The sequence below is a fragment of the Mobula hypostoma genome, chromosome 2 (assembly GCF_963921235.1).
Source record: "Mobula hypostoma chromosome 2, sMobHyp1.1, whole genome shotgun sequence".
Classification (NCBI taxonomy): domain Eukaryota; kingdom Metazoa; phylum Chordata; class Chondrichthyes; order Myliobatiformes; family Myliobatidae; genus Mobula; species Mobula hypostoma.
In genome coordinates, this window is record NC_086098.1 from 116,247,526 (window position 1) to 116,270,254 (window position 22,729).

Here is a 22,729-nt window from a genome sequence, read left to right on the forward strand (position 1 = left end):
ATCTAGATAAGTACATGGACAGGAGAGGTTTAGAGAGCTATGGGCCAAATGCACTAGATGGAACTAGTTCACTGGAGGCACAGTCAGCATGGACAAGTTGGACTGAAGGGCCTGTTTCCATGATCTATGACTATGGCTATAACTTTCTATGTTTGTACAGTATTGTATCTCAGAGTTATGTGCTGTCAGGGCTCTAGATGGCAGTCTAGTCCACAGGTTCATCATGGAAGGTGGGAATCTGATTTACCTTGCATCTTGATTTACCTTGGATTTACAGGAACAAATCAACATGGGGAAACAGTCAGTTGTCTCACTGAAGGTTGCTTTGTTGACAGATCTTGTCTAAAAGTTGTCTGAGCTTTCATGAAGACACAAGAGCATTACTGATGTCCCTTTCTTGTATACTGATTCAGCACCAGCCTGTCACCAAACCTACTCACAGCACAATTTGTTCAAAACCTTGAACTACTTGGAACTTGACACTCACTGACACCCCCTCCCACCACCCACTTTCTCCATTGAGAAGTGTCCTTTCGTTTCCTTCACTGATTCTGCTTGAGACCAATTAGATGTGACTCAGTTGCTGAAATTCAGTGACAGAATGTGGCCCTGATGTGTGAACTTATCACTGAACTGGCATTCTTGGGAATGAATGAATTGTTTAATTGTCTTACTTAACTGGAGATAGTGTTCATGTAGAGAACAGAGCAGTCACTTTACACATTGTCTGCATGGTGCATCATTACAATGTCACAATGCAGATGGAGAGTGTAATGTGAGCTCATCTGTATGATTCCTTTCCAAGGTTGTGTAAGTGTTGTTACTCATAAGAACACAGGAAGCAGGAACAAGAGTTGGACGTCCACCCTTCCTGCGTGCACTCCCTTCACCAAAATCAGGCCTGATCTTGATGAAGGGAGTTGCGTGGAGGAAAGGTAGGATGTCCAGCTCAGCATGCATGACTTTCTTTGTTTATCTCAAACCCCTTCATGCCTGGGAATCTATTAATCTTTGAGCTGAGTGACCGAGCTTCCACAGCCCATAGTACGTAATTTCAAAGGCCATGTAATTAGATAAGGTGGTAAAGACGACAAATGACATGCTTGACTTCATTGGTTAGTACATTGACTACAAGAGTCAGGAAATCATGTCACAGCTGTTTATGTTACATACCTCAAGGAGATCTTGTGACTTTCTTGTGAGAATGATGTAATGGTCTTTTGGAGGTCACCTGATGTAATTTTCCCGCCGATGTGAGGTCACGTGATGACATGTTCACCACGGGTATAAAAGGGAAGACCCCTGGTGACGCAGTTAGTTTTCCAGTTAGAACTTAGTGTCTCCGTTCCGTTGCGTATTTGTTTTATGACGCAGTTTCATTTTTAAAATGGAGTGTTACGTTCTATTGTAAGGTACAATAGTGCTGGATTGGCAGTTTACCCATTTCTGCCAGATTTGTCGATGTACCTTTTCAGTAGTATTGGAGAGTGAAGACTTTAATCGAAGTATGGGATATGAAGGATTAAGAGAAGTTGGTAATGTTCGGCAGTTTAATAAAGGATCGACTCTATTGAGTCTTCGTTGAAGAAGTAGCGACCTGCATTGAAGATAACTCCTGCCAAAAGAGAAAGGTAGTTCATGCAGGATTTGCTCGCCGGAAGAAAGGTCAGTTGTTTTAAGCCGTTTATTTTCTTCATCCTGAATCCTTTTGGACAGAACCAGCAGTAAAGTCACGTCTATGAAGAAATCCTTCTCCAGAGAAGTTTCTCCCAATTGAATGTATAGATCTGTTGGACTTCAGAATTTACCATTTTAAGAACTGTATTTGACTTTACCGCTTTAAGAACTGTTTTCACATTTATCGCTTTAAGAACCAGTACCGAGTGGCGATTTGTTGAATGGCCGCATAGCGGTTAACTTCCAGTTAAGGTTTTCGTTTTTTTTAATTGTTTATCCGTGTTTAATAAATGTTTGGTTTTTTTTATATAACCTGACTCGATTGATATTCATTGTTGCTGGTTACGTTACAGAAATTGTAGGGGCTCGTCTGGGATTTTGTTCCAAAATTTTGAACTTAAGTGCTTGTTTAATTGCCATTCTGATTTGAAAAGGGAATTACCTGATTATTTTTTAGTTTGATTGGTGTGTGAGTGGTATTCAGCTGTAATGAATATTGACGACTTTATGGATTCGCCTCACCCAGAGTTTTTAGCGAATGCAGGAAAACCTGTTGTATCGGAGATTGCTAGGAGGTTGGATATTAAGAGAATTACGAAGAGTACTACAAAGGCCTTAATTCAAAGTAAAATCGCTGAGCATTATATCAGTTTGAAAATGTTTGATGATGAGGTGTTAGATAGGTTTCCAATGAGCAATCTGGAAATGCAGTTACATCTTGAACAAATAAAGTTAAAGCAATTAGAAGCTGATTTGGAAAGAAGTTGGTTAGAAGCTGAAAATAAACAGAAGAATTCAAGGCTAGAGAGGCCCATAAAATAAGGGAATTTAAAGAAAGAGAAGCTGAAAACCAGAGGAAATTTGAGCTAGAGATGGAGAAATTAAAGTCCGGAAATCAGTCTTCTGGTTCTAAGAAACAGTTTATTGCTAGTCCTGAGGTTATTTTGGCTCCTCCATTCAATGAAGCTGAAGTGGACAAATATTTCCAGCATTTTGAAATTGTTGCTCTGAGTTTAGGGTGGCTGAAAGAGCAATGGCTGGTGATGTTACAAAGTATAATTAAAGGCAAGGCACAACAAGTTTATACAGCTTTAAATGCTGAGCAGACATTGGATTATGATATTGTTAAACAGCATATATTGGAGGCATATATGAGTTGGTTCCGGAAGCATATAGAGAAAGATTCAGAAATTTGAAGAAATCTGTGGAAAAAACCTATGTGGAATTTGCCTACGAGAAATCTGTGTGTTTTGAGAGATGGGTTTCCTCTAAAAATGTGAATGGGGAGTATAATAAATTAAAAGAGTTGATTTTACTGGAGGAATTTAAAAGGAGCATTCCTGTTGAAGTGAGGACATACTTAAATGAAAGGGACACTGCTGCATTGCAGGAGACTGCTAAATTAGCTGATGAGTATGCTTTAATTCATAAGAATAAATTTTCTCCAGGTAAAACTTTTAAAAGGAAAATAGCACAGAGAGTCAAAGTAAACCAGAAATTAAATCTGAAGTTAGTGAGAAAAGTAAAGATGAAGGGAGACATGTGAAGGAAAGACATTTTGGTATTATTGGTAATTACTGTAAGAAACCTGGACATGTAATAGCTAACTGTTTTCAATTGAAAAAGAAAAAGAAGGAAGCAGTCCCAGATGCTTGTGTGCAGCATATTAAAACACCTGTAAATTGATAGAGTTTGATAAATACTAATGAAGTTTTGTTAGAGTCTGACCAGGTTAAGAGGGGATATGAATCTTTTATAACAGAAGGCTTTGTATCCTTGAAAGAAGGATCCAATTCAGTACCAATAAGAATACTTAGAGATACTGGAGCTTCTCAATCACTAATATTAGACAGTGTGCTAAAGTTTAGTGATGAGTTTGACGTTGGTGAGGTAAACTATATAAGAGGAGTTGGGAGTGCCCTTATGCTAGTACATTTACATAGAGTAAATTTAAGGTCAGGATTAGTTACAGGGGTTGTTAAAGTAGGATTACAATCCTGTTTACCTGTGAATGATGTTTCTCTTTTGTTAGGGTATGACTTAGCAGGTGGACAAGTTTTTCCTGAAGTGCATTTAACAATAAATCCTAATTCTGAGGAAACACAGAGGGATTCTATCACAGATTCTTCCTATGTTGTAACAACAGCTATGGCTAAAAAGACTGATGTACGGGATAAGGTTGTTACCCATGACTGTTCAACTCAAGATTCAAATTTTGAGGATGTATCAGAAACTTTTTTACCTACATTAGTTGAACAGGATTTTGGTAGTAAGTCTGACCATGAAGATTTGTCTTTATCTCGGAAGGAGAAGATAGTAGAGCAGGGTAGAGATCCTGAGATGGTTAAATTAAAGGAACAAGCTCTTCCAGATAGTGAAATTAGGACGGTGGCAGTAGGATATTATTTTGAAAAGGGAGTATTAATGAGAAAGTGGAGATCACCTATAATTCCTGCTAGTGAGGAATGGGAAGTTAATCACCAGGTAGTAGTTCCTAAAGTTTATCGAAATGAGATTTTAACTATGGCTCATAGTATTCCTTTGGGTGGTCATTTAGGTGTAAAGAAAACTATGAACAAGGTTTTTAAACATTTTTATTGGCCTAGTTTAAGAAAAGATGTAGCGACATTTTGCAGAACATGTCATACATGTCAAATTGTGGGTAAACCTAATCAAGTTAATCCAGTGGCCCCACTGCAACCAATTCCAGCATTTGGTGAGCTGTTCTCAAAAATCATTGTAGACTGTGTAGGTCCTTTGCCAAAAACTAAAACTGGACATCAATACTTGTTAACTGCTATGTGCACAGCATCTAGGTTTCCAGAGGCAGTACCTTTTAGGAATACAACAGCCAAAACTGTGACAAAGGCTCTTATAAAATTCTTTACTTATTTTGGGTTGCCTAAGGAAATACAATCAGATCAAGGTAGTAATTTTATGTCGGGATTGTTTCAGCAGATAGTTTATAAACTGGGCGCAAAACAGATTATTTCATCAGCCTATCATCCAGAATTGCAAGAAGCCTTGGAGAGATTCCATTCTACATTAAAAACTATGATTAGGACATATTGTGTGGAAAATGAAAAGGACTGGGATGAAGGTGTACATTTACTACTTTTTGCAGTAAAGGAGGCAATTCAGGAATCATTAGGTTTTAGTCCTTTTGAACTTGTGTTTGGGCATAGAGTTCGAGGACCTTTGGCCTTGTTGAAGGAATAGTGGATTAATAAAGAAGTACACACTAATTTGCTAGATTATGTTTTAAAATTTAAAGAAAGATTATATAAAGCTTGAAGCTTGGCAAAGGAAAATTTAAAATTGGCTCAAGAGAAGCTGAAGACGTGGTATGATAAGGAAGCTAGGATGAGGTTATTTAAGCCTGGAGATAAGGTGTTGGTTCTTTTCCCAGTGCAAACAAATCCATTACAAGCTAAATTTCATGGTCCTTATGATACTAAATCTAAGTTAAATGATGTGGATTACGTGATAAAAACCCCAGATCAAAGAAAGCCAACACAGCTGTGTCATATAAATATGATAAAATCGTATTATGAGAGAGAAGCTGCTACTATGACTGTTGTGGTCAATAATGAGTCTGATCTTTATAAAAACTTAATGGATGATTCATCTGAAACTCATTTTAAACCCAACATTATTTCAGCCAGGTTACCAAATTCAAAAATTCTAAAAAATATTGATGAAAAATTAGCTGATTTACAGCCAGAGCAGAGAGAGCAGATGAAGCAGTTAATTTTTTTATATAGAGATTTATTTCCAGACATTCCTAGAAGGACCACTGTAGCTACGCATGATGTAGATGTTGGAGATGAAAAATCCATAAAACAACATACGTATCAAATGAACAGGGAAAAATGTGAACTTGCCGAACAAGAAATTAAGTATATGTTAGAGAATGATATTATTAGATATTCTAATTCGAATTGGAGTTCACCGTGTGTTATGGTGCCTAAGCCAGACAATAGTATTAGGTTTTGTACGGATTACAGGAAGGTGAATGCTGTGACGAAAACTGATGCATATCCAATCCCTAGGGTAGATGATGGTGTGGATAAAGTTGGACAAGACAAATTCCTTACAAATATTGATTTGTTAAAAGGTTATTGGTGTGTTCCATTGACGGATAGAGGTAGAGAGATTTCTGCATTTGTAACCCCATCTGGGTTATATGAATATAATGTTCTTCCATTTGGGATAGAGAATTGCACCAGGTACTTTTCAGAGGATGATTAATAGTGTGATTCATGGATTAAAAGATACAGATGCCTATATTGATGATTTAGTTACAGGAAATAATACGTGGAAAGCACATATTACTGCGGTGGAGAAACTATTTGAGAGACTTTCAAAAGCAAACTTAACTATTAACTTAGCTAAAAGTGAATTTGGCCATGCCACAGTGACTTACCTTGGTTATGTTGCGGGTCAAGGAAAATTAGCTCCTATTCAAGCAAAAGTTCAGGCAATCTTAGAAGTACCCACTCCAATTGGTAAGAAAACTCTCAGAAGATTCTTGGGTATGGTAGGATATTACAGAAAATTTTGTAAGAATTTTGCGAGTATTGCTCTTCTATTAACTAATCTCTTGAAGAAAAATGAGAAGTTCTTTTGGACAGAGTCTTGTCAGGAAGCCTTTGATAAATTGAAAACTATTAATATGTAGTCAACCTGTACTCAAATCTCCTGACTTTGAAAAGCCATTTTTGCTAGCTGTAGATGCTAGTGATGAAGCTGCAGGAGCAGTGTTACTTCAAAGAGATGATGGTGATGAAGTTGATCGTCCGGTAGCTTATTTTTTTTAAGAAATTTAATGCTCATCAAAGAAATCATTCAACAATAGAAAAGGAATTATTATCTCTTGTTTTGGCATTACAACATTTTGAAGTGTATGTTAGTACTACTCATAAACGACTCACAGTTTATACCGATCATAATCCGCTAGTGTCGTGGTCCGGTCCATGAAGTTCGCATTCCAGTTCATGGTCCGGTCCATTGACCTTTGCTCCAGGTTTTCCTGTCTACCCTGTTTCTGCTCCTGTTGAGCACTAATTAAGGCAGCTGGTTCTCGTTGGGGCTGGCTGCATAAATACCTCCAGAAACCAGGGCGTGGCTGCTGGATTGTTCTTGTCCTTACTCCTAGTATCCCTTCCCCTGCCTTCTGCTTTCTCGCCTTGTCTTGCCGGTAACTCTCGCCTTGCCTGAAGTTCTTGTCTCGTCTTGCATTGCCTGAAGCCTTGCCTTGTCTTGCCGGTAACTCTCGCCTTGCCTGAAGTTCTTGTCTCATCTTGCATTGCCTGAAGCCTTGCCTTGTCTTGCCGGTAACTCTCGCCTCACCTGAAGTTCTTGCCTCACCTTGCATTACCTGAAGCCTTGCCTTGTCTTGCTGGTAACTCTCGCCTCACCTGAAGTCTTGTCTTGGAGCCACGCTGTACCTAGCTCCCTTCCTGTCCCTTGCCTCCGTCGGGTAAGCCAAGCCGTATTGCCGTTACCCTGCGGTGGGTTCGGTCCCTTCCTGTCCCTTGACTCCATTGGGTGGAGATCCGTGCCCTGCCCAGGAGGAGCTTCAAAATCCCAAGCCTTGAGCCTCACCCCAAACCAAGCGAACCAGTACCAAGTGGCGATTTGCTGAATAGCCGCATAGTGGTTAACTTCCAGAAAGTGCATTTCTCCACTTTCAGTTTTGTCTATTTTTTAACCAACAGTTGTATATAAAAATTGATGGATGACAATCCAATTCTAAATCAGGATCTGAGTTATGGGTTAAAGTAACAGATGGTAGAGATGGATGAGTGATGATGTTGGTAAAGGAATTAACATTACTCTACATGGTAACTTTGCCAGCAACACCTCAAGACCTAACATCATTCACTTGATTCTTAAATCAATTATTTGATAGCTCAGAAGTGATCAAAACACACCAGTCTCCAGAACCTAGAGGCTCAGTGCAAATTGAAGTAGGCTATCAAAATTATTCTGAGCTCCACACTCAGTGGCTACTTATTAGGTATCTTCTGTACCTAGTAAAGTGTCCACTGAGTGTATGTTTGAGGTCTTCTTTTGCTGTAGCCCATCCATTTCAAGGTTTGACATGTTGTGCTTTCAGAGATCTCATTAGCAAGGTGTTTTTGCCCACAGAACTGCTCACTGGAACTTTTTTTTTGTTTTTCACACCATTCTCTATAAACTCTATTGTAAAAATCCCAGGGAATCAGCAGTATCTGAGATACTCAAACCACTCTGACTGGTATTCCATGGTCAAGGTTATTCAGATCACATTTCTTTCCCATTCTGAAGTTTGGTCTGAACAACATCTGAACCTCTTGACCATGTCTGCATGCTTTTACGCATTGAGTTGCTGCCATATGATTGGCTGATTAGATTTTTGCATTAATGAGCAGGTGTGCAGGTGAACCTAATAAAATGTGTAGCTGACAGAGCAATGCTCAGACGGAATGCTTGTTTAATTGCTGAAAGGTGTTTATGTGCAGTGCTGTACACTAAAATAATGATCGAGAACTGGGTTAGGCTGGATGTTTATTGCACAGCTTTGAGATAGTGCACAGAAATGAGAGTTACATTGTTAAATCACCTACTGATGCCTCAGGAAATGACAAACCCTTTTACAATCAACTGAAGTACTCCTCTAGTGTGCTTGCTGTTATAATCTACGTTTACCACACTGTGAATGGGTGCAGTGAATGCATAAATCAAAGTAATGAGTACAGGAGATGGGATATTATGTTGAAGTTGTATAAAGCATTGGTGAGGCCTAATTAGGAGGATCGTATGCAGTTGTGATCACCTACCTATGGGAAAGATGTAAGTAAGGTTGAAAGAGTACATAGAAAATTTACAAGGATTTTACTGGATCTGGAGGACCTGAGTTACAAGGAAAGATTAAATAGTTTAGAACTTTATTCCTTGGAATGCCAAAGACTGAGGGGAGATTTGATAGAGGTATCCAATATTATGAGGGGTATAGATAGGGAAAATACAAGCAGGCTTTTTTAACTGAGGTTGAGTGGAACTACAACTAGAGGTCATGGGTTAAGGATGAAAGGTGAAAAGGCTAAGGAGAACATGAGGAGTAACTTCTTCACCAAGAGAGTCCTGAGAGTGGAATGGTGCATGCAAGTTCGACTTCAACATTTAAGAGAAGTTTGGATAGGTACATCGTTGGTAGAGGTATGGAGAGCCATGGCCCTGGTGCAGATCAATGGGAGTAGGCAGTCCAAATGATTTGGCACAGACTAAATGGGACAAAGGGCCTGTTTCTGTGCTGTGCTTTTCTTGACTCTGTGAAGGATAACAGGGTTTGAAAAATCAGGATTTAATATCAGGTGGGAATGAGGGAAAGATGTAGGAGAGAAAAAAATGGGGAGTGTCATTGAATGTTCATTCATTAAACACTACAGCTTGTTTCAGAGAGCAAAGTGAACTTTTCAGCATGCTTACCATAAATTATGATCTCCATCCCAGAATGTGTGGTCAGTTTGAAAATAACTGGAGTAAGAGTGGACAGACTCTAGTTTTCTCAAGACTGAAAGCAAAGGGACTGAATCATAGGCTTTTGAGATTGTTCATCTGGATACAGAAATTATGTATTCTTGAGGCAAAACTTAATCCATCCAATTCACAAGGAGTGACTAAAACTGTAACAGATTCATGTATTAAAGACAAGGAATTCTGCAGCAACTTCTTGGGCCAGTAATGAGAATGTCCAACTTTCCCATGACAGCCAGGAGCCCATCTAAACTAATCCTATTTGCTTGTGTTTTGCCCATATCCTACTAAAGTTTTCCTATCAGTATAGATTCATTTAGTCAAATAGCATGGAAACAGGCCCATTGGTTCCATTGAAACATCAAAGGAAATGAGGAATGAAGTCCAACAGAAGAGACAGCAGACGCTGGAATCTGGAGCAATAAACAACTAGCTGGAAGAACTCAGTAGGTCGGAGGCATCTGTGGGAGGAAAGGAATCATTGATGTTGTGGGTCAAAACCCTGTTCTGGCATAGTTTCTTTATTTTCCATTCCTTTTCTTTTCTTTCTTTTCCTTTTTTTATATAGATATTGCTCGACCTCGTAGTGTGCAATGTAGGACAGATATTGCTTGACCTCGAAGTGTGCTACCAGGGAATTGTTTTTGGACCATTAATTCACCAGATAATCTTAATAATACCAAAAGATATGCATTTTCAAGGATTATAAATTCTAGGAGACAATGTTCCAAGGTCATAGAGTCATACAGCACAGAAACAGGATCGTCAGCCCAATTTGTCCATGCTGATCAAAATGCCCAACCAAGCTAGTCCTATAACTTTCTAAAACTTTCCTATCCACTTACTTGGCTAATTGTATTTTATAAGTTGTAATTGTACCTGCCTCAAACAGTTCTTCTGGCAGCTCATTCCATATACTGATCACACTATGTGCAAAGAATTTGCCCCTCAAGTTTTATTAAATCTTGCTCTTCTCATCTTAAACCTACTCCCTCTAATTTTTGATTCCCCAACTCTGAGAAAACGACTGAATGCATTCACCCTAACTATGCACCTCATAATTTTATACACCACAATTACCATTCAGCATCCTACATTCCTTCATTTTGAAACCTCCAAAATTTCTACTCCAAAAGCTGAGGAGGCTCTGTCGTTGATTGACAGGTATCCCCTGACTAAGGCAATGAAAGGAAGATGGGGGCAATGCAGGAAAATGACATGAAGGTGGAAAGTCAACCACGATCTGGATAAATGGGGAGCAGGTTCGAAGGGCCAGAGTACTTCTCATATGTGAGGGACAAGGGATTGCAGATGCTAGAATCTAGAGTAACAGTTACTAACAATCTACAGGCATTCTGCTCCCTGCCACCCAGACCTGTAGTGATTTATGTTATGGATTTATCCCCACTGGCCTCCAATGAAACATCTTACCCTTCTTACAATTCTCATAATTCTCTTTACTCCATGGCTGGGACCTTAAATGTTTAAGTGAAGTGATGCCTTTTGAATTGCTCAGCAGAAACCTGTGTTGCCCTGCACCACTTTGCGATGCAAGAGATAATGATTTGGATTAAAATGGCTTCAGCTACCAAGTGATAAAGAGGAGCTTTTGGTAGCACAACACTGGTGAAGAACAGTCCATAATATTTCATCAGTTGACATTTACAACTTGTTGCAAACTCTTGTTGAAGGATTATGGAAAACAAAACAATCAAGATCAATACAATTCACGGCCGACCTGCTGATGGAGGGTGAGATGGACAGAGGGAACCATGATTCAGTGAAACTACTCGGTAACATTTTGAGAACAACGACAGTTGCAGTTTGTTTCCTTGATCACTCACTACACTTGTACAAGAGAAATTAGGGATAGTATCAATTCCAAAGAAGAAACATACAAATTAGCCAGAAAAAGCGGCACACCTGAGGACTGGGAGAAATTCAGAGTCCAGCAGAGGAGGACAAAGGGCTTAATTAGGAAAGGGAAAAAAGATTATGAGAGAAAGCTGGCAGGGAACATAAAACCTGACTGTAAAAGCTTTTATAGATATGTGAAAAGAAAAAGATTGGTTAAGACAAATGTAGGTCCCTTACAGTCAGAAACAGGTGAATTGATCATGGGGAACAAGGACATGGCAGACCAATTGAATAACTACTTTGGTTCTGACTTCACTAAGGAGGATATAAATAATCTTCTGGAAGTAGTAGGGGACCGAGGGTCTAGTGAGATGGAGGAATTGAGGGAAATACATGTTAGTAGGGAAGTGGTATTAGGTAAATTGAAGGGATTGAAGGCAGATAAATCCCCTGGGCCAGATGGTCTGCATCCCAGAGTGCTTAAGGAAGTAGCACAAGAAATAGTGGATGCATTAGTGATAATTTTTCAAAACTCTTTAGATTCTGGATTAGTTCCTAAGGATTGGAGGGTGGCTAATGTAACCCCGCTTTTTAAAAGAGGAAGGAGAGAGAAACCGGGGAATTATAGACCGGTACGCCTGACATCGGCGGTGGGGAAAATGCTAGAGTCGGTTACCAAAGATGTGATAACAGCACATTTGGAAAGCGGTGAAATCATCAGACGAAGACAGCATGGATTTGTGAAAGGAAAATCATGTCTGACGAATCTCAGAGTTTTTTGAGGATGTAACTAGTAAAGTTGATAGGAGAGAACCAGTGGATGTGGTATATTTGGATTTTCAAAAGGCTTTTGACAAGGTCCCACACAGGAGGTTAGTGTGCAAACTTAAAGCACACGGTATTGGGGGTATGGTATTGATGTGGAGAGAGAATTGGTTGGCAGACAGGAAGCAAAGAGTGGGAATAAACGGGACCTTTTCAGAATGGCAGGCAGTGACGAGTGGGGTACCGCAAGGTTCAGTGCTGGGACCCCAGTTGTTTACAATATATATTAATGACTTAGACCAGGGAATTAAATGCAGCATCTCCAAGTTTGCAGATGACACAAAGCTGGGCGGCAGTGTTAGCTGTGAGGAGGATGCTAAGAGGATGCAGAGTGACTTGGATAGGTTAGGTGAGTGGGCAAATTCATGGCAGATGCAATTTAATGTGGATAAATGTGAGGTTATCCACTTTGGTGGCAAGAACAGGAAAACAGATTATTATCTGAATGGTGGCCGATTAGGAAAAGGGGAGGTGCAACGAGACCTGGGTGTCATTATACACCAGTCATTGAAAGTGGGCATGCAGGTACAGCAGGCGGTGAAAAAGGCAAATGGTATGCTGGCATTTATAGCGAGAGGATTCGAGTACAGGAGCAGGGAGGTACTACTGCAGTTGTACAAGGCCTTGGTGAGACCACACCTGGAGTATTGTGTGCAGTTTTGGTCCCCTAATCTGAAGAAGGACTTTCTTGCCATAGAGGGAGTACAAAGAAGGTTTACCAGATTGATTCCTGGGATGGCAGGACTTTCATATGATGAAAGACTGGATCGGCTAGGCTTATACTCTCTGGAATTTAGAAGATTGAGGGGGGATCTTATTGAAACGTGTAAAATTCTAAAGGGATTGGACAGGCTAGATGTAGGAAGATTGTTCCCGATGTTGGGGAAGTCCAGAATGAGGGGTCACAGTTTGAGGATAAAGGGGAAGCCTTTTAGGGCCGAGATGAGGAAAAACTTCTTCACACAGAGAGTGGTGAATCTGTGGAATTCTCTGCCACAGGAAACAGTTGAGGCTAGTTCATTGGCTATATTTAAGTGGGAGTTAGATATGGCCCTTGTGGCTAAAGGGATCGGGGGGTATGGAGAGAAGGCAGGTACAGAGTTCTGAGTTGGATGATCAGCCATGATCGTGCTGAATGGCGGTGCAGGCTGGAAGGGCCGAATGGCCTACTCCTGCACCTATTTTCTATGTTTCTATGCTTCTACTTCCATGGAAGTCTCATACCTCCATCAATGCAGGCAGTACTCTTGTCTATTTTCCTGTTGAAGCCCTCAAACATCTGGGTGAGGCCAGACACCAGGCTGTGGAATGAAGCACACAGAAAGCAGTCATTACTAAACCTGACCTTCTCCCTCCCTGTAAATATGAAAAGGAACACACACACATCTAGAGTAATTTGCATTCCTTTAGAGCATAGAGGAATGCAAGAAAATAGGAGCAGCAGTAGGCCACTCAGCTGTTCAAGCCTGTCATGATTCAATATGATCATGGCTGATCTATGTTGGAACATACTCGTCTTTTTTGCCAGTTTCTTATACCCCTCAATTCCTTGACCTTTCAAATACTTATCTAACACATAGAATCATAGGGTTGGAAGGTGTTGAATCATTGTAGATAGAGCTAAGTAGCTGCAAGGGTAGAAAGACCCTGAAGGGATCTGTATACAGAAGTCCCAAACAGTAATAAAGATATGGCCTACAAATTACAAAGGGAGATAGAAAGTGCTTGCCAAAAGTCATGCGTGATTTCAAAATGCAGGTATATGGGAAAATCAGGTTGGTGCTGGATTACAAGAGGGGGAATTTCTAGAGTGCCTACAAGATGGCTTTTTAGAGAAGTTCATGGTTGAGCCCACTGGAGGACCAGCTATTCTGGATTGGGTATTGTGCAGTGAACCAAAATTGATTAGAGAGCTTAAGGTAAAAGAACACTTAGAGGCAAGTGACCATAATATAATGGAATTCACCCTGAAATTTGAGAAGGAGAAGCTAAAGTCAGATGTATCAGTAGGAAAGGGAATTATAGAGGCATGAGAGAGGAGTTGGTTCTTGGGAAACTGAAAGGTCTGAAGGTAGGTAAGTCACCTGGACCAATGGTGTATACCCCAGAATTCTGAAAGAGGTGGCTGAAGAGATCATGGAGGCATTAGTTATGATTTTCAAGAATCCCTAGATTCTGAAATGGTTCCAGAGGACTAGAAAATTGCAGATGTCACTCCATTCTTCAAGAAGGGGCAGAAGCAGAAGAAAGGAAACTATAGGCCAGCTTGTTTGACCTCAGTGGTTGGGAAGATGTTGGAATCGATCATTAAGGACGAGGTCTCAGAGTACTTGGAGTCACATGATAAAATAGGCTGTTGTCAGCATAGCTTCCTTAAGGGAAAATCTTGCCTGACAAATTGTTGGAATTCTTTGAAGAAATATTAAGCAGGATAGACAAAGGAGAATCGGTTGATGTTGTATACTTTGATTTTAGGGCCTTTGACAAGGTGCCACTCATGAGGCTGCTTAACAAGCTATGAGCCCATGGTATCACAGGAAAGATGCTAGCAGGGATAAAGCAGTGGCTGATTGGCAGGAGCCAAATGGTGGGAACAAAGAAAGCCTTTTCTGGCTGGCTGCAAGTGACTGGTGGTGTTCCACAAGGGCCTGTGTTGGGACCAATGTCAATGATTTAGATGAAGGAATTGATGGCTTTGTTGCAAGGTTTGCAGATGATGTGAAGATAGGTGGAGGAGCAGGCAGTTCTTTCTTTCTTTTTAAATCTTTTTATTGAATTAGTACACAAAAGGTAAAACATACAGAAACTAATACACTGTTGTGATATAATTTTACAAGAGATATTAATACATAGAAAAACAATACAAACAGTGCAGTTTAGTTATAAAATAACGAGGTAATATAGTAGTATACTAATTTTCCATATATATCAATAAAGAGAAGAAAAAACCCCAAAAAACCCACCGTGCAACGAACCTAAAAAGCAAAGCAAAGCAATGGGCTAACTAGGTATCAAGTCGACTCAAACAACTTAAACAATCACGTCCTCAAACCCGACCTCCATTAATAACAGTTAAAAACCAAGAAGGGAATGTAAATATGGTCAAAGAGAAAAAAAAGTTACATTAAATGAAAATGTTGAATAAAAATCTCCAGGTCTGTTCAAATTTAACTTAGGTATCATAAAGATTACTTCTGATTTTTTCCAAATTTAAACACAGTATCGTTTGAGAAAACCAAAAAAAGGTAGTTGGGGCATTAATCTCCTCCCAATGTTGTAAAATATATCTTTTCGCCATTAAAGTAAGGAATGCAATCATCCTACGGGCTGAAGGGGAAAGATTACTGGAGGTTTTAGGTAATCCAAAGATAGCAGTAATAGGATGGGGAGAAATATCTATATTCAATACCTTTGAGATAATATTAAAAATGTCTTTCCAAAATGTTTCCAGAGTAGGACAAGACCAAAACATGTGAGTTAAGGAAACTATCTCCCCATGACATCTATCACAAAGAGGGTTAATATGAGAGTAAAAACGAGCTAATTTATCTTTAGACATATGTGCTCTATGAACAACTTTAAATTGAATTAGGGAATGTTTGGAACAGATAGAGGAAGTATTGACTAGTTGTAAAATATGCGCCCAGTCATCCGCCAAAAAAGTAAAGCCCAATTCCTTTTTCCAGTCAGACCTAATCTTATCGAATGGAGCTTTCCTAAGTTTCATGATAGTATTATAAATAATAGCCGTTACACCTTTCAGACACGGGTTAAGGTTAATTATAGTATCTAAAATATTTGTAGGGGGTAACGCTGGAAAGGAAGAAAGTATGGTACTTAGGAAATTTCTAACTTGCAGATATCTAAAAAAATGTATTCTTGGTAATTTATATTTGTTAGATAACTGTTCAAAAGACATAAGGGAGCCATCTGAAAATAAATCCAAAAACCGTGATATACCATTGGTCTTCCAAATTTGAAAGGCATGGTCCGTAGAGGAAAGGGGAAAGAATATATTGCCTAAAATAGGAATCGCTAGCCCAAATTGATTAAGATCGAAAAATTTTCGGAATTGAAACCAGATGCATAAGATATGTTTATAGGAGCAGGTAGTTCTGAGGAAGTAGAGGGGCTACAGAAGGACTTAAATGGATACTTGGAAGTCCTCATGCAGGATTCCCTAAAGGTTAATTTGCTGGTTGAGTCTGTGGTGAGGAAGGCAAATGCAATGTTAGCATTCATTTCCAGAGGGGTAGAATATAAAAGCAAGGATGTAATGTTGAGACTTTATAAAGCACCGGTGAGGCCTCGCTTGGAGTGTTGTGAGCAGTTTTATGAGGCAAGTCTTTTTTTTAAAAAGAGAGTGGTAGGTGCCTGGAACTGCCAGAGGAGGTGGTAGCAGAAGATACAACAGCAACATTTAAGATTTTTGATCAGCACTGAATAGACGGGGAATGGAGGGATATATATTATTTGCAAGCAGATGTGCAGCTTAAATTGGCAAGTGCATCAAGGGCTGAAGGGCTTGATACTGTGCAGTACTGTTGTATATTTAGGAATCTTAACCATGTTGAAGAATTCTATCAGCAGTTTTTGTAATAGCAATTTGATTAAATTCATTGCCAGAAACTGACCCATAGATCAATCAGCTCACCCATTTCCTCATTCTAACCATGGAAGTATTCACCTTTCATGTTTCATCTCATTGTAAAGGAAGACATTGCCCAGGATGGTCTCTGACTGGATCAATGAGCCTTTTGATTTCTCAAGCGTTGAAAGCATTTCCCGAATAAGTGCGGATTTTCCATTGCCTGATTCACCTGGAGAAGGTAAGGACAAAGCTGAGGTCAAGCTTCAGTAATGTTCCACCCATTTTACCAATCAGTACACAGACACCTCACCCTCCAGTGTGGTGGGCAGAGAGTGCAATCCTCATCTGTGTGACCATTCACCGAATGATTTTACAATGTTGGGGCATAGGGATCATTGGCATGGTCAGGATTTATTAACCCTCCACAAATTGCTTGGTCCTCCATCAAGGTAGTTACCAGTCAACCATATTGCTGTGAGTCTGTCTTCATATTGTGGTTAGACCAGGCAGGATAGTGAATCCTTGTTCCTCCACTATAGCAATGAACCAGAGGGGTTTGTAATGTTAATCTTAGTGTTTCAGAAACACTATTATTGATATCAATTCTGAATCACTGAGTTCCTTCTCAGCCATCATGGTGGTATTGACATTCATGTCTTCCAGTTATTAGCTGCATCTCTGGAATGTAACTGCTAAACTACGATATTGCTATGGCGAAGGGAGAGATGTCTGGGGTAACAGTTGATTAGCCTTCAGAATCTAGTCCAGTATTATGCAACTGCTCAAGGCAAATCTCAGCAAGGACGGCTGCATCCCCTTCCTGACCTGTGCAATTGCACAGGCTTTGAGGAGGTCACACCACATCCTCCTTGAGGACAGGGTGCACAGGGGGTGAGTCTCTGACTGTGGCTGAAGGATCTGACATTTTTGGGAGCAGGGTATTTTTTTTACCTTAACCCTATCAAATCTCCTCCTTCCACTGCCACCACTGTAGAGATCATTCTCAAAGATAACTGAGGTGTTTACAGTTGAGTCTCTGGTGCCTCTGCCAGCATTTAAACATTTTATGCTAGAAAGCAGTTTTGCAGACAGTGGGTGCAGGTGCAACTATGTGACACTTCTCCCACCTGCTGTGTTGCCAATTTCAGTACTGGGACAGGTCGTTGATCATTATGCAAATCCAGCGAGAGATGTTGAGTGTATAATGCTTGAGATAAGTGGCTTTTAGTGCTTGTCTAAACAGATATTTGCATACCATTTTGAATTCCCCCTGCACCTTCTCAATTCTGTCGGATGCATGATTAGAGGCTCTATTTTGAGAAAGGACTGAGGTAAAGCATTATCGCAAGTTGTAGCGTGCAGGAAGAAGCAACTCCCCAAAGCCTGATTGCCCCCAAGGGCAGAGCATTAATGTACAGCCTTCAACTCCACTTTGGCATGGGTCAATGTAGTTTCAAAATCAGATACAAAGGACCAAAGTATAGGACAGCACAAAGCAGCAGTGGGCAGAAACAGGGAGGGAAATATTGGTACATGTGACAATAATAAACCAATTTACTAATTTACATGGTCATCTTACTTGGCATTGACCAGCTGGGCCAAAATGTCTGTTTCTGTGACCTTTGACGCAATGAACCTTTCTCCCTCTGATTCACAGACAGTGCTGCAGTTTCATTACTTCAAGGACTCAGCCTTTTACTTGCTTATGTTCAGCCATCGGGTTTCCAGAGATTGGGGAATATTATCTACAAGAAGAGCAAATTTTGACCATGTCTGTGACCAGCAAGTCACGTCCTTGGCGTAAATTAACCACCTGCTCTTGCTGTATATCAAAGTAAAATGGAAAGGTTCTGATTCTGAATGAGTTTGATTGCAACAGACCCACCCTGCTGCAAACTGTTTAAGTTATTATAAAACACAAACAACAGGAATTCTGCAGATGCTGGAAATTCAAGCAACACACATCAAAGTTGCTGGTGAACGCAGCAGGCCAGGCAGCATCTCTAGGAAGAGGTACAGTCGATGTTTCAGGACGAAGGGTCTCGGCCTGAAACATCGACTGTACCTCTTCCTAGAGATGCTGCCTGGCCTGCTGCATTCACCAAAAGGGCCTCGGCCTGAAACGTCGACTGTACCTCTTCCTAGAGATGCTGCCTGGCCTGCTGCATTCACCAGCAACTTTGAAGTGTGTTGTTTAAGTTATTAGTTAAGATTCAGCTGATTAATCCTCATTGTTGTCTGTGTGTTTTCTCCAATATCTACAGCATCTTACCTTTGCCTTAGACATTTGTGCCTTCTAGAAAAGTTTTGTGAGGTTTCCAATCGAACAAAGCCATTGCACGACCTTCATTCACTAAGCTCTGATTAAATTTAGAAGTCAAGGATACCTGTGATCACCCAAGTAAAAAATCAGTTGAAGTTTTCAGTCTTGGGATCCCAAACTTTTAAAGGACAGATTAAATGGTTCCTTTGTTTCAGTGAGTGATGGGGAAGATAATTCTACTGAGCATTGCTACAGATTGATTAGAGTGATGAGTTGATTTAATCCAATGAAATTTGTTCAAGGCTGATTACATATGCATTTGTGCAGTTGCTGCTGTAGGAACCCTGCTAATTGTATTGCGAGTTGTAATCTTGGCAACTACTTATTTTGATCACACTACTTCAAATGAATTCACCAGTCAAAAGCATTAAAATGAAAATGTAAATTATGTATAAATACAGGAGCTTGATCGACCACTGGAGATTTACATCAACCAAATCCAAAGAAAGAAATCTTCTATACATACAAGACCTTTCTCAACATTGCTGATGTTGTAAGGGGTTATTAAGCAAACCTTCACTGATTAGATTTCTGTACTTTATAGAAAGTACCCATAATAAACTTCTCTAATAAAAATGTCCTTTATAATTGCCTAACCTGAAACTATTATGATTAAAATAAACATTAAATCTGACAAAAGGACACAAAGCATTGTCAGTTTCTCATTCTGCAGATGTGCACATTGATACCAGTCAGATAGCTGAATTGTCTTGTAAACTGATGTTTAGATTGGAAGTCACAAGCAATACCCTCTGGTACATTGTCTGACTTAGTTTTGCAAGCCATCCACACAGATTATTTCTACAGATATAGATGAATGGAAGAGAAACCAACACCCACTCCATGGAAACACACACAAAATACCTGCAGAACTCAGCAGGTCAGGCAGCATCTCTGGAATTGAATAAAGTCGACATTTCAGTCCAAGACCCTTTATCAGAAATGGAGAGGAAGGGAAAGGAGTTTGAATAAGAAGGTTGGGGGAGGGGGAGGGGACAAGCTAGTAGGTGATAGGCAAAGGCAGGTGGGTGGGGGAAGGGGGGGATGAAGTAAGAAGCTGAGAGGTGATAAGTGGAAAAAGCAAAGGGCCGGACAACAACGAATCTGATAGGAAAGTAGATCATGCAAGAAAGGGAAGGAGGAGGTGCACCGGGGGAGGTGCTATGCAGCTGAGGAAAAGAAGTAAGAGGCCAGAGTGTAGAAATGAAGAAGATGGAAGGGGGATGGGAAAAATACTGGAAGTTGGAAAAATCGATGTTCATGCTGCCCGGTTGGCTCCTCTTCATGGACTCTGTTTATAGTTCATGATGTCTCAGTAAAGCAGGCAACAGAGAAAAAAAATCAAAGACCTCAGACATTCTCTCTTCCCCTTCCTTCCATCAGGCAGAAGAGACAAAAGCTTAAAAGCACATACCCCTACGCTCAAGGATAACTTCTATCCTGCTGTTAGAAGACTATTGAGCAGAACTCTTGACCCACAATCTACCTCGTTGTGGCCTTGCAACTTATTGTCTACTTGCATTTCACTTTTTCCATAACTGTAACACTTCAGCTTGCATTGTTATTGCTTTTCCTTTATACTACCTCAATACATGTCATTGTCGTCTGAACCCTTAGTGCCTAGGTGGCACATGGGGCCTCCTCAATACACTGACATGACTAAATGATCTGTATGGATAGCATGCAAAATAAAACTTTTCACTTTACCTTAGTACATGTGACAATAATAAACCAATTTAACTATTTCAATACACAAGTACATCATTGTGCATGGGTCCCTCTGGGTGATCTGGGTTACTTTCACATCGCAGAGATGTGATTCGGTAGGTTAACTAGCCACTATAAATTGCTCCTAGTGTGGGGGTGAGAAGTAGAATCTGGGGAGAGTTAATAAGAAAGTGTGAAGAATTTAAAAATGGGACTACTGTAAATGGGAGATTGACACAGTAGGCTAAAGGCACTGTTCCTGTGCAATATTGTTCTATTTTGAAACACAACAAATTTGTAGAGAACAGATTTGTAGAATAACCTGTATTATTCAGGTCACCCATTCCATTTTCCAGTTCAGTTTTGTTCAGAGAACCAGAGATCAAGGACACTGACCACAAAAGGAAGTGATGTTGAAGAAGCTAAGTAGAGTCTGGTGCTTTCATTTATTGTCTGGGTAATGGAAGATCAATCTTCGGCAACACTTTGACCGTGGGTTTACTCAGAAGAGCTCTAGCCTCAACGTAGCTAGACAGCAGGTGGAGAGGTCGAATAGAGGCAGTGCCTAAGGTATTTTCTCCAATGAGACAGCGAGTGGATTGATAGCAAGGGCTGATAGGTGATGAAAAGAGAGGCGACATATCGTTTTGGGATTGGAAGAGGAGGAGGAAAATCTGGTTACAAGTCTACACAACACAGCAGTGCTAAAAGGCAACCAAATTCATGACTATTACATTTGTACTTACAATATTTAGCAGATTGCCAAATGCACTTAATCAGAGTTATTAGAGGTTTGTGTTAAAGATTATGTAAACAGTGCACAGCATACAGTTTCTTAAAATGGAGGCCAGTATCTAGTGGTGTGCCACAGGGGTCAGTGTTGCAACCCATGTTATTTGCTATTAATATAAATTATATGGATGTGAATGCATGGAGTTTACAGATAACACGAAAGTAGGAGGTGTTATTGACAGTGAAGAAGGCTATTGTAGATTACAGGGGGATCTTGATTAATTAGGGAAGTGGGCTGAGGAATGGCAGATGGTTTTCAAAACAGACAAGTGTGAAGAGATGTGTTTTGGAAAGTCAAACCAGTAAAGATCTTATACTATGAATAGGAGGGGACTTGGGAAAACAAGTGTATAGTTTGTTGAAAACAGCAAAATAGGTAGACAGGTGGTGAAAAAGGCATTTTGCATACTGGCTTTCATCAGTTATGGAATTGAGCACAAGAATTACAACATTCAGTAGGTTTCAGTGAGATCCCATACATCCTTCTAAATTCCAGTGAGTACAGGCCCAAAGCTGCCAAATGCTCCTTATATGTTAACCCCTTCATTCCCAGAATCATTGTCGTGAACCTCCTCTGGATTCTCTCCAATGACAACACATCCATTCTGAGAAAAGGGGCCAAGATTGTTGACAATGCTTCAAGTGCAGCCTAAATAGTGCTTTTTAAAGCTTCAGCATTATCTCCTTGTTTTTATATTCTGTTTCCTTTGAAATAAATGCCAACATTGCGTTTGCCTTCTTTACCAAAGACTCAACCCGTAAATTAAACTCTTGGAGGAATGAGGAATTCTAAGGTCCTTTGCAGCTCTGATGTTTGAATTTTCTCCCTATCTAAATAACAGTCTGCACTTTTCTTCCTATTACCATAATGTATTATCATACATTTCCCAACACTGTATTCCATCTGCCACTTTTTTACCCATTCTTCCGGCTTCTCTAAGACCTTCTGCAGTTACATTGCTTCCTCAGCACTACATACCCCTCCAGCTATCTTTGTATCATCTGCAAACTTTGCCCCACAAATTGATTATCTAAATCATTGACAAACAATATGAAAAGTAGCAGTCCTTATACTGACCGCTAAGAAACATCACTAACGACTGGCAGCCAACCAGAAAAGACCCCCTTTATTCTCACTCACTGCCTCCTGCCTGTCAGTCATTCCTTTATCCATGCCAGTATCTCTCCTGTAGTGCCATGGGATTTTATCTTGTTAAGCATCCTCAAGTGTAGCACCTTATCAAATGCCTTCTGAAAATCCAAGTAAATGACATCTACTGCCTCTCCTTTGTCCACTCTGCTTTGTTGCTTCCTCAAAGATTTGTCAGGCAAGAGTTCCCTTTACAGAAACCATGCTGACTTTGACTTATTGTGTCATTAGTTTCCGACTACCCCAAAACCTCATCCTTAATAACAGACTCCAACATTTTCCCAAA

The 22,729-nt window shown here is 40.1% G+C and overlaps 1 protein-coding gene across 1 annotated transcript in view; it reads right to left on the reverse strand.

Moving 5' to 3' along the window:
- Window positions 1-22,729, reverse strand: part of LOC134357419 (dynein axonemal heavy chain 6-like) — a 495,424-nt gene that overhangs the window by 204,906 nt on the left and 267,789 nt on the right. Inside the window, exons 41-44 of the mRNA XM_063068992.1 lie at window positions 16,568-16,700; window positions 13,105-13,181; window positions 9,649-9,659; window positions 675-678 (exon numbers count right to left, since the gene is read on the reverse strand). Of these exons, the coding sequence (XP_062925062.1) occupies window positions 675-678; window positions 9,649-9,659; window positions 13,105-13,181; window positions 16,568-16,700 (225 nt within the window). The remainder of the gene's footprint in view (window positions 1-674; window positions 679-9,648; window positions 9,660-13,104; window positions 13,182-16,567; window positions 16,701-22,729) is intronic.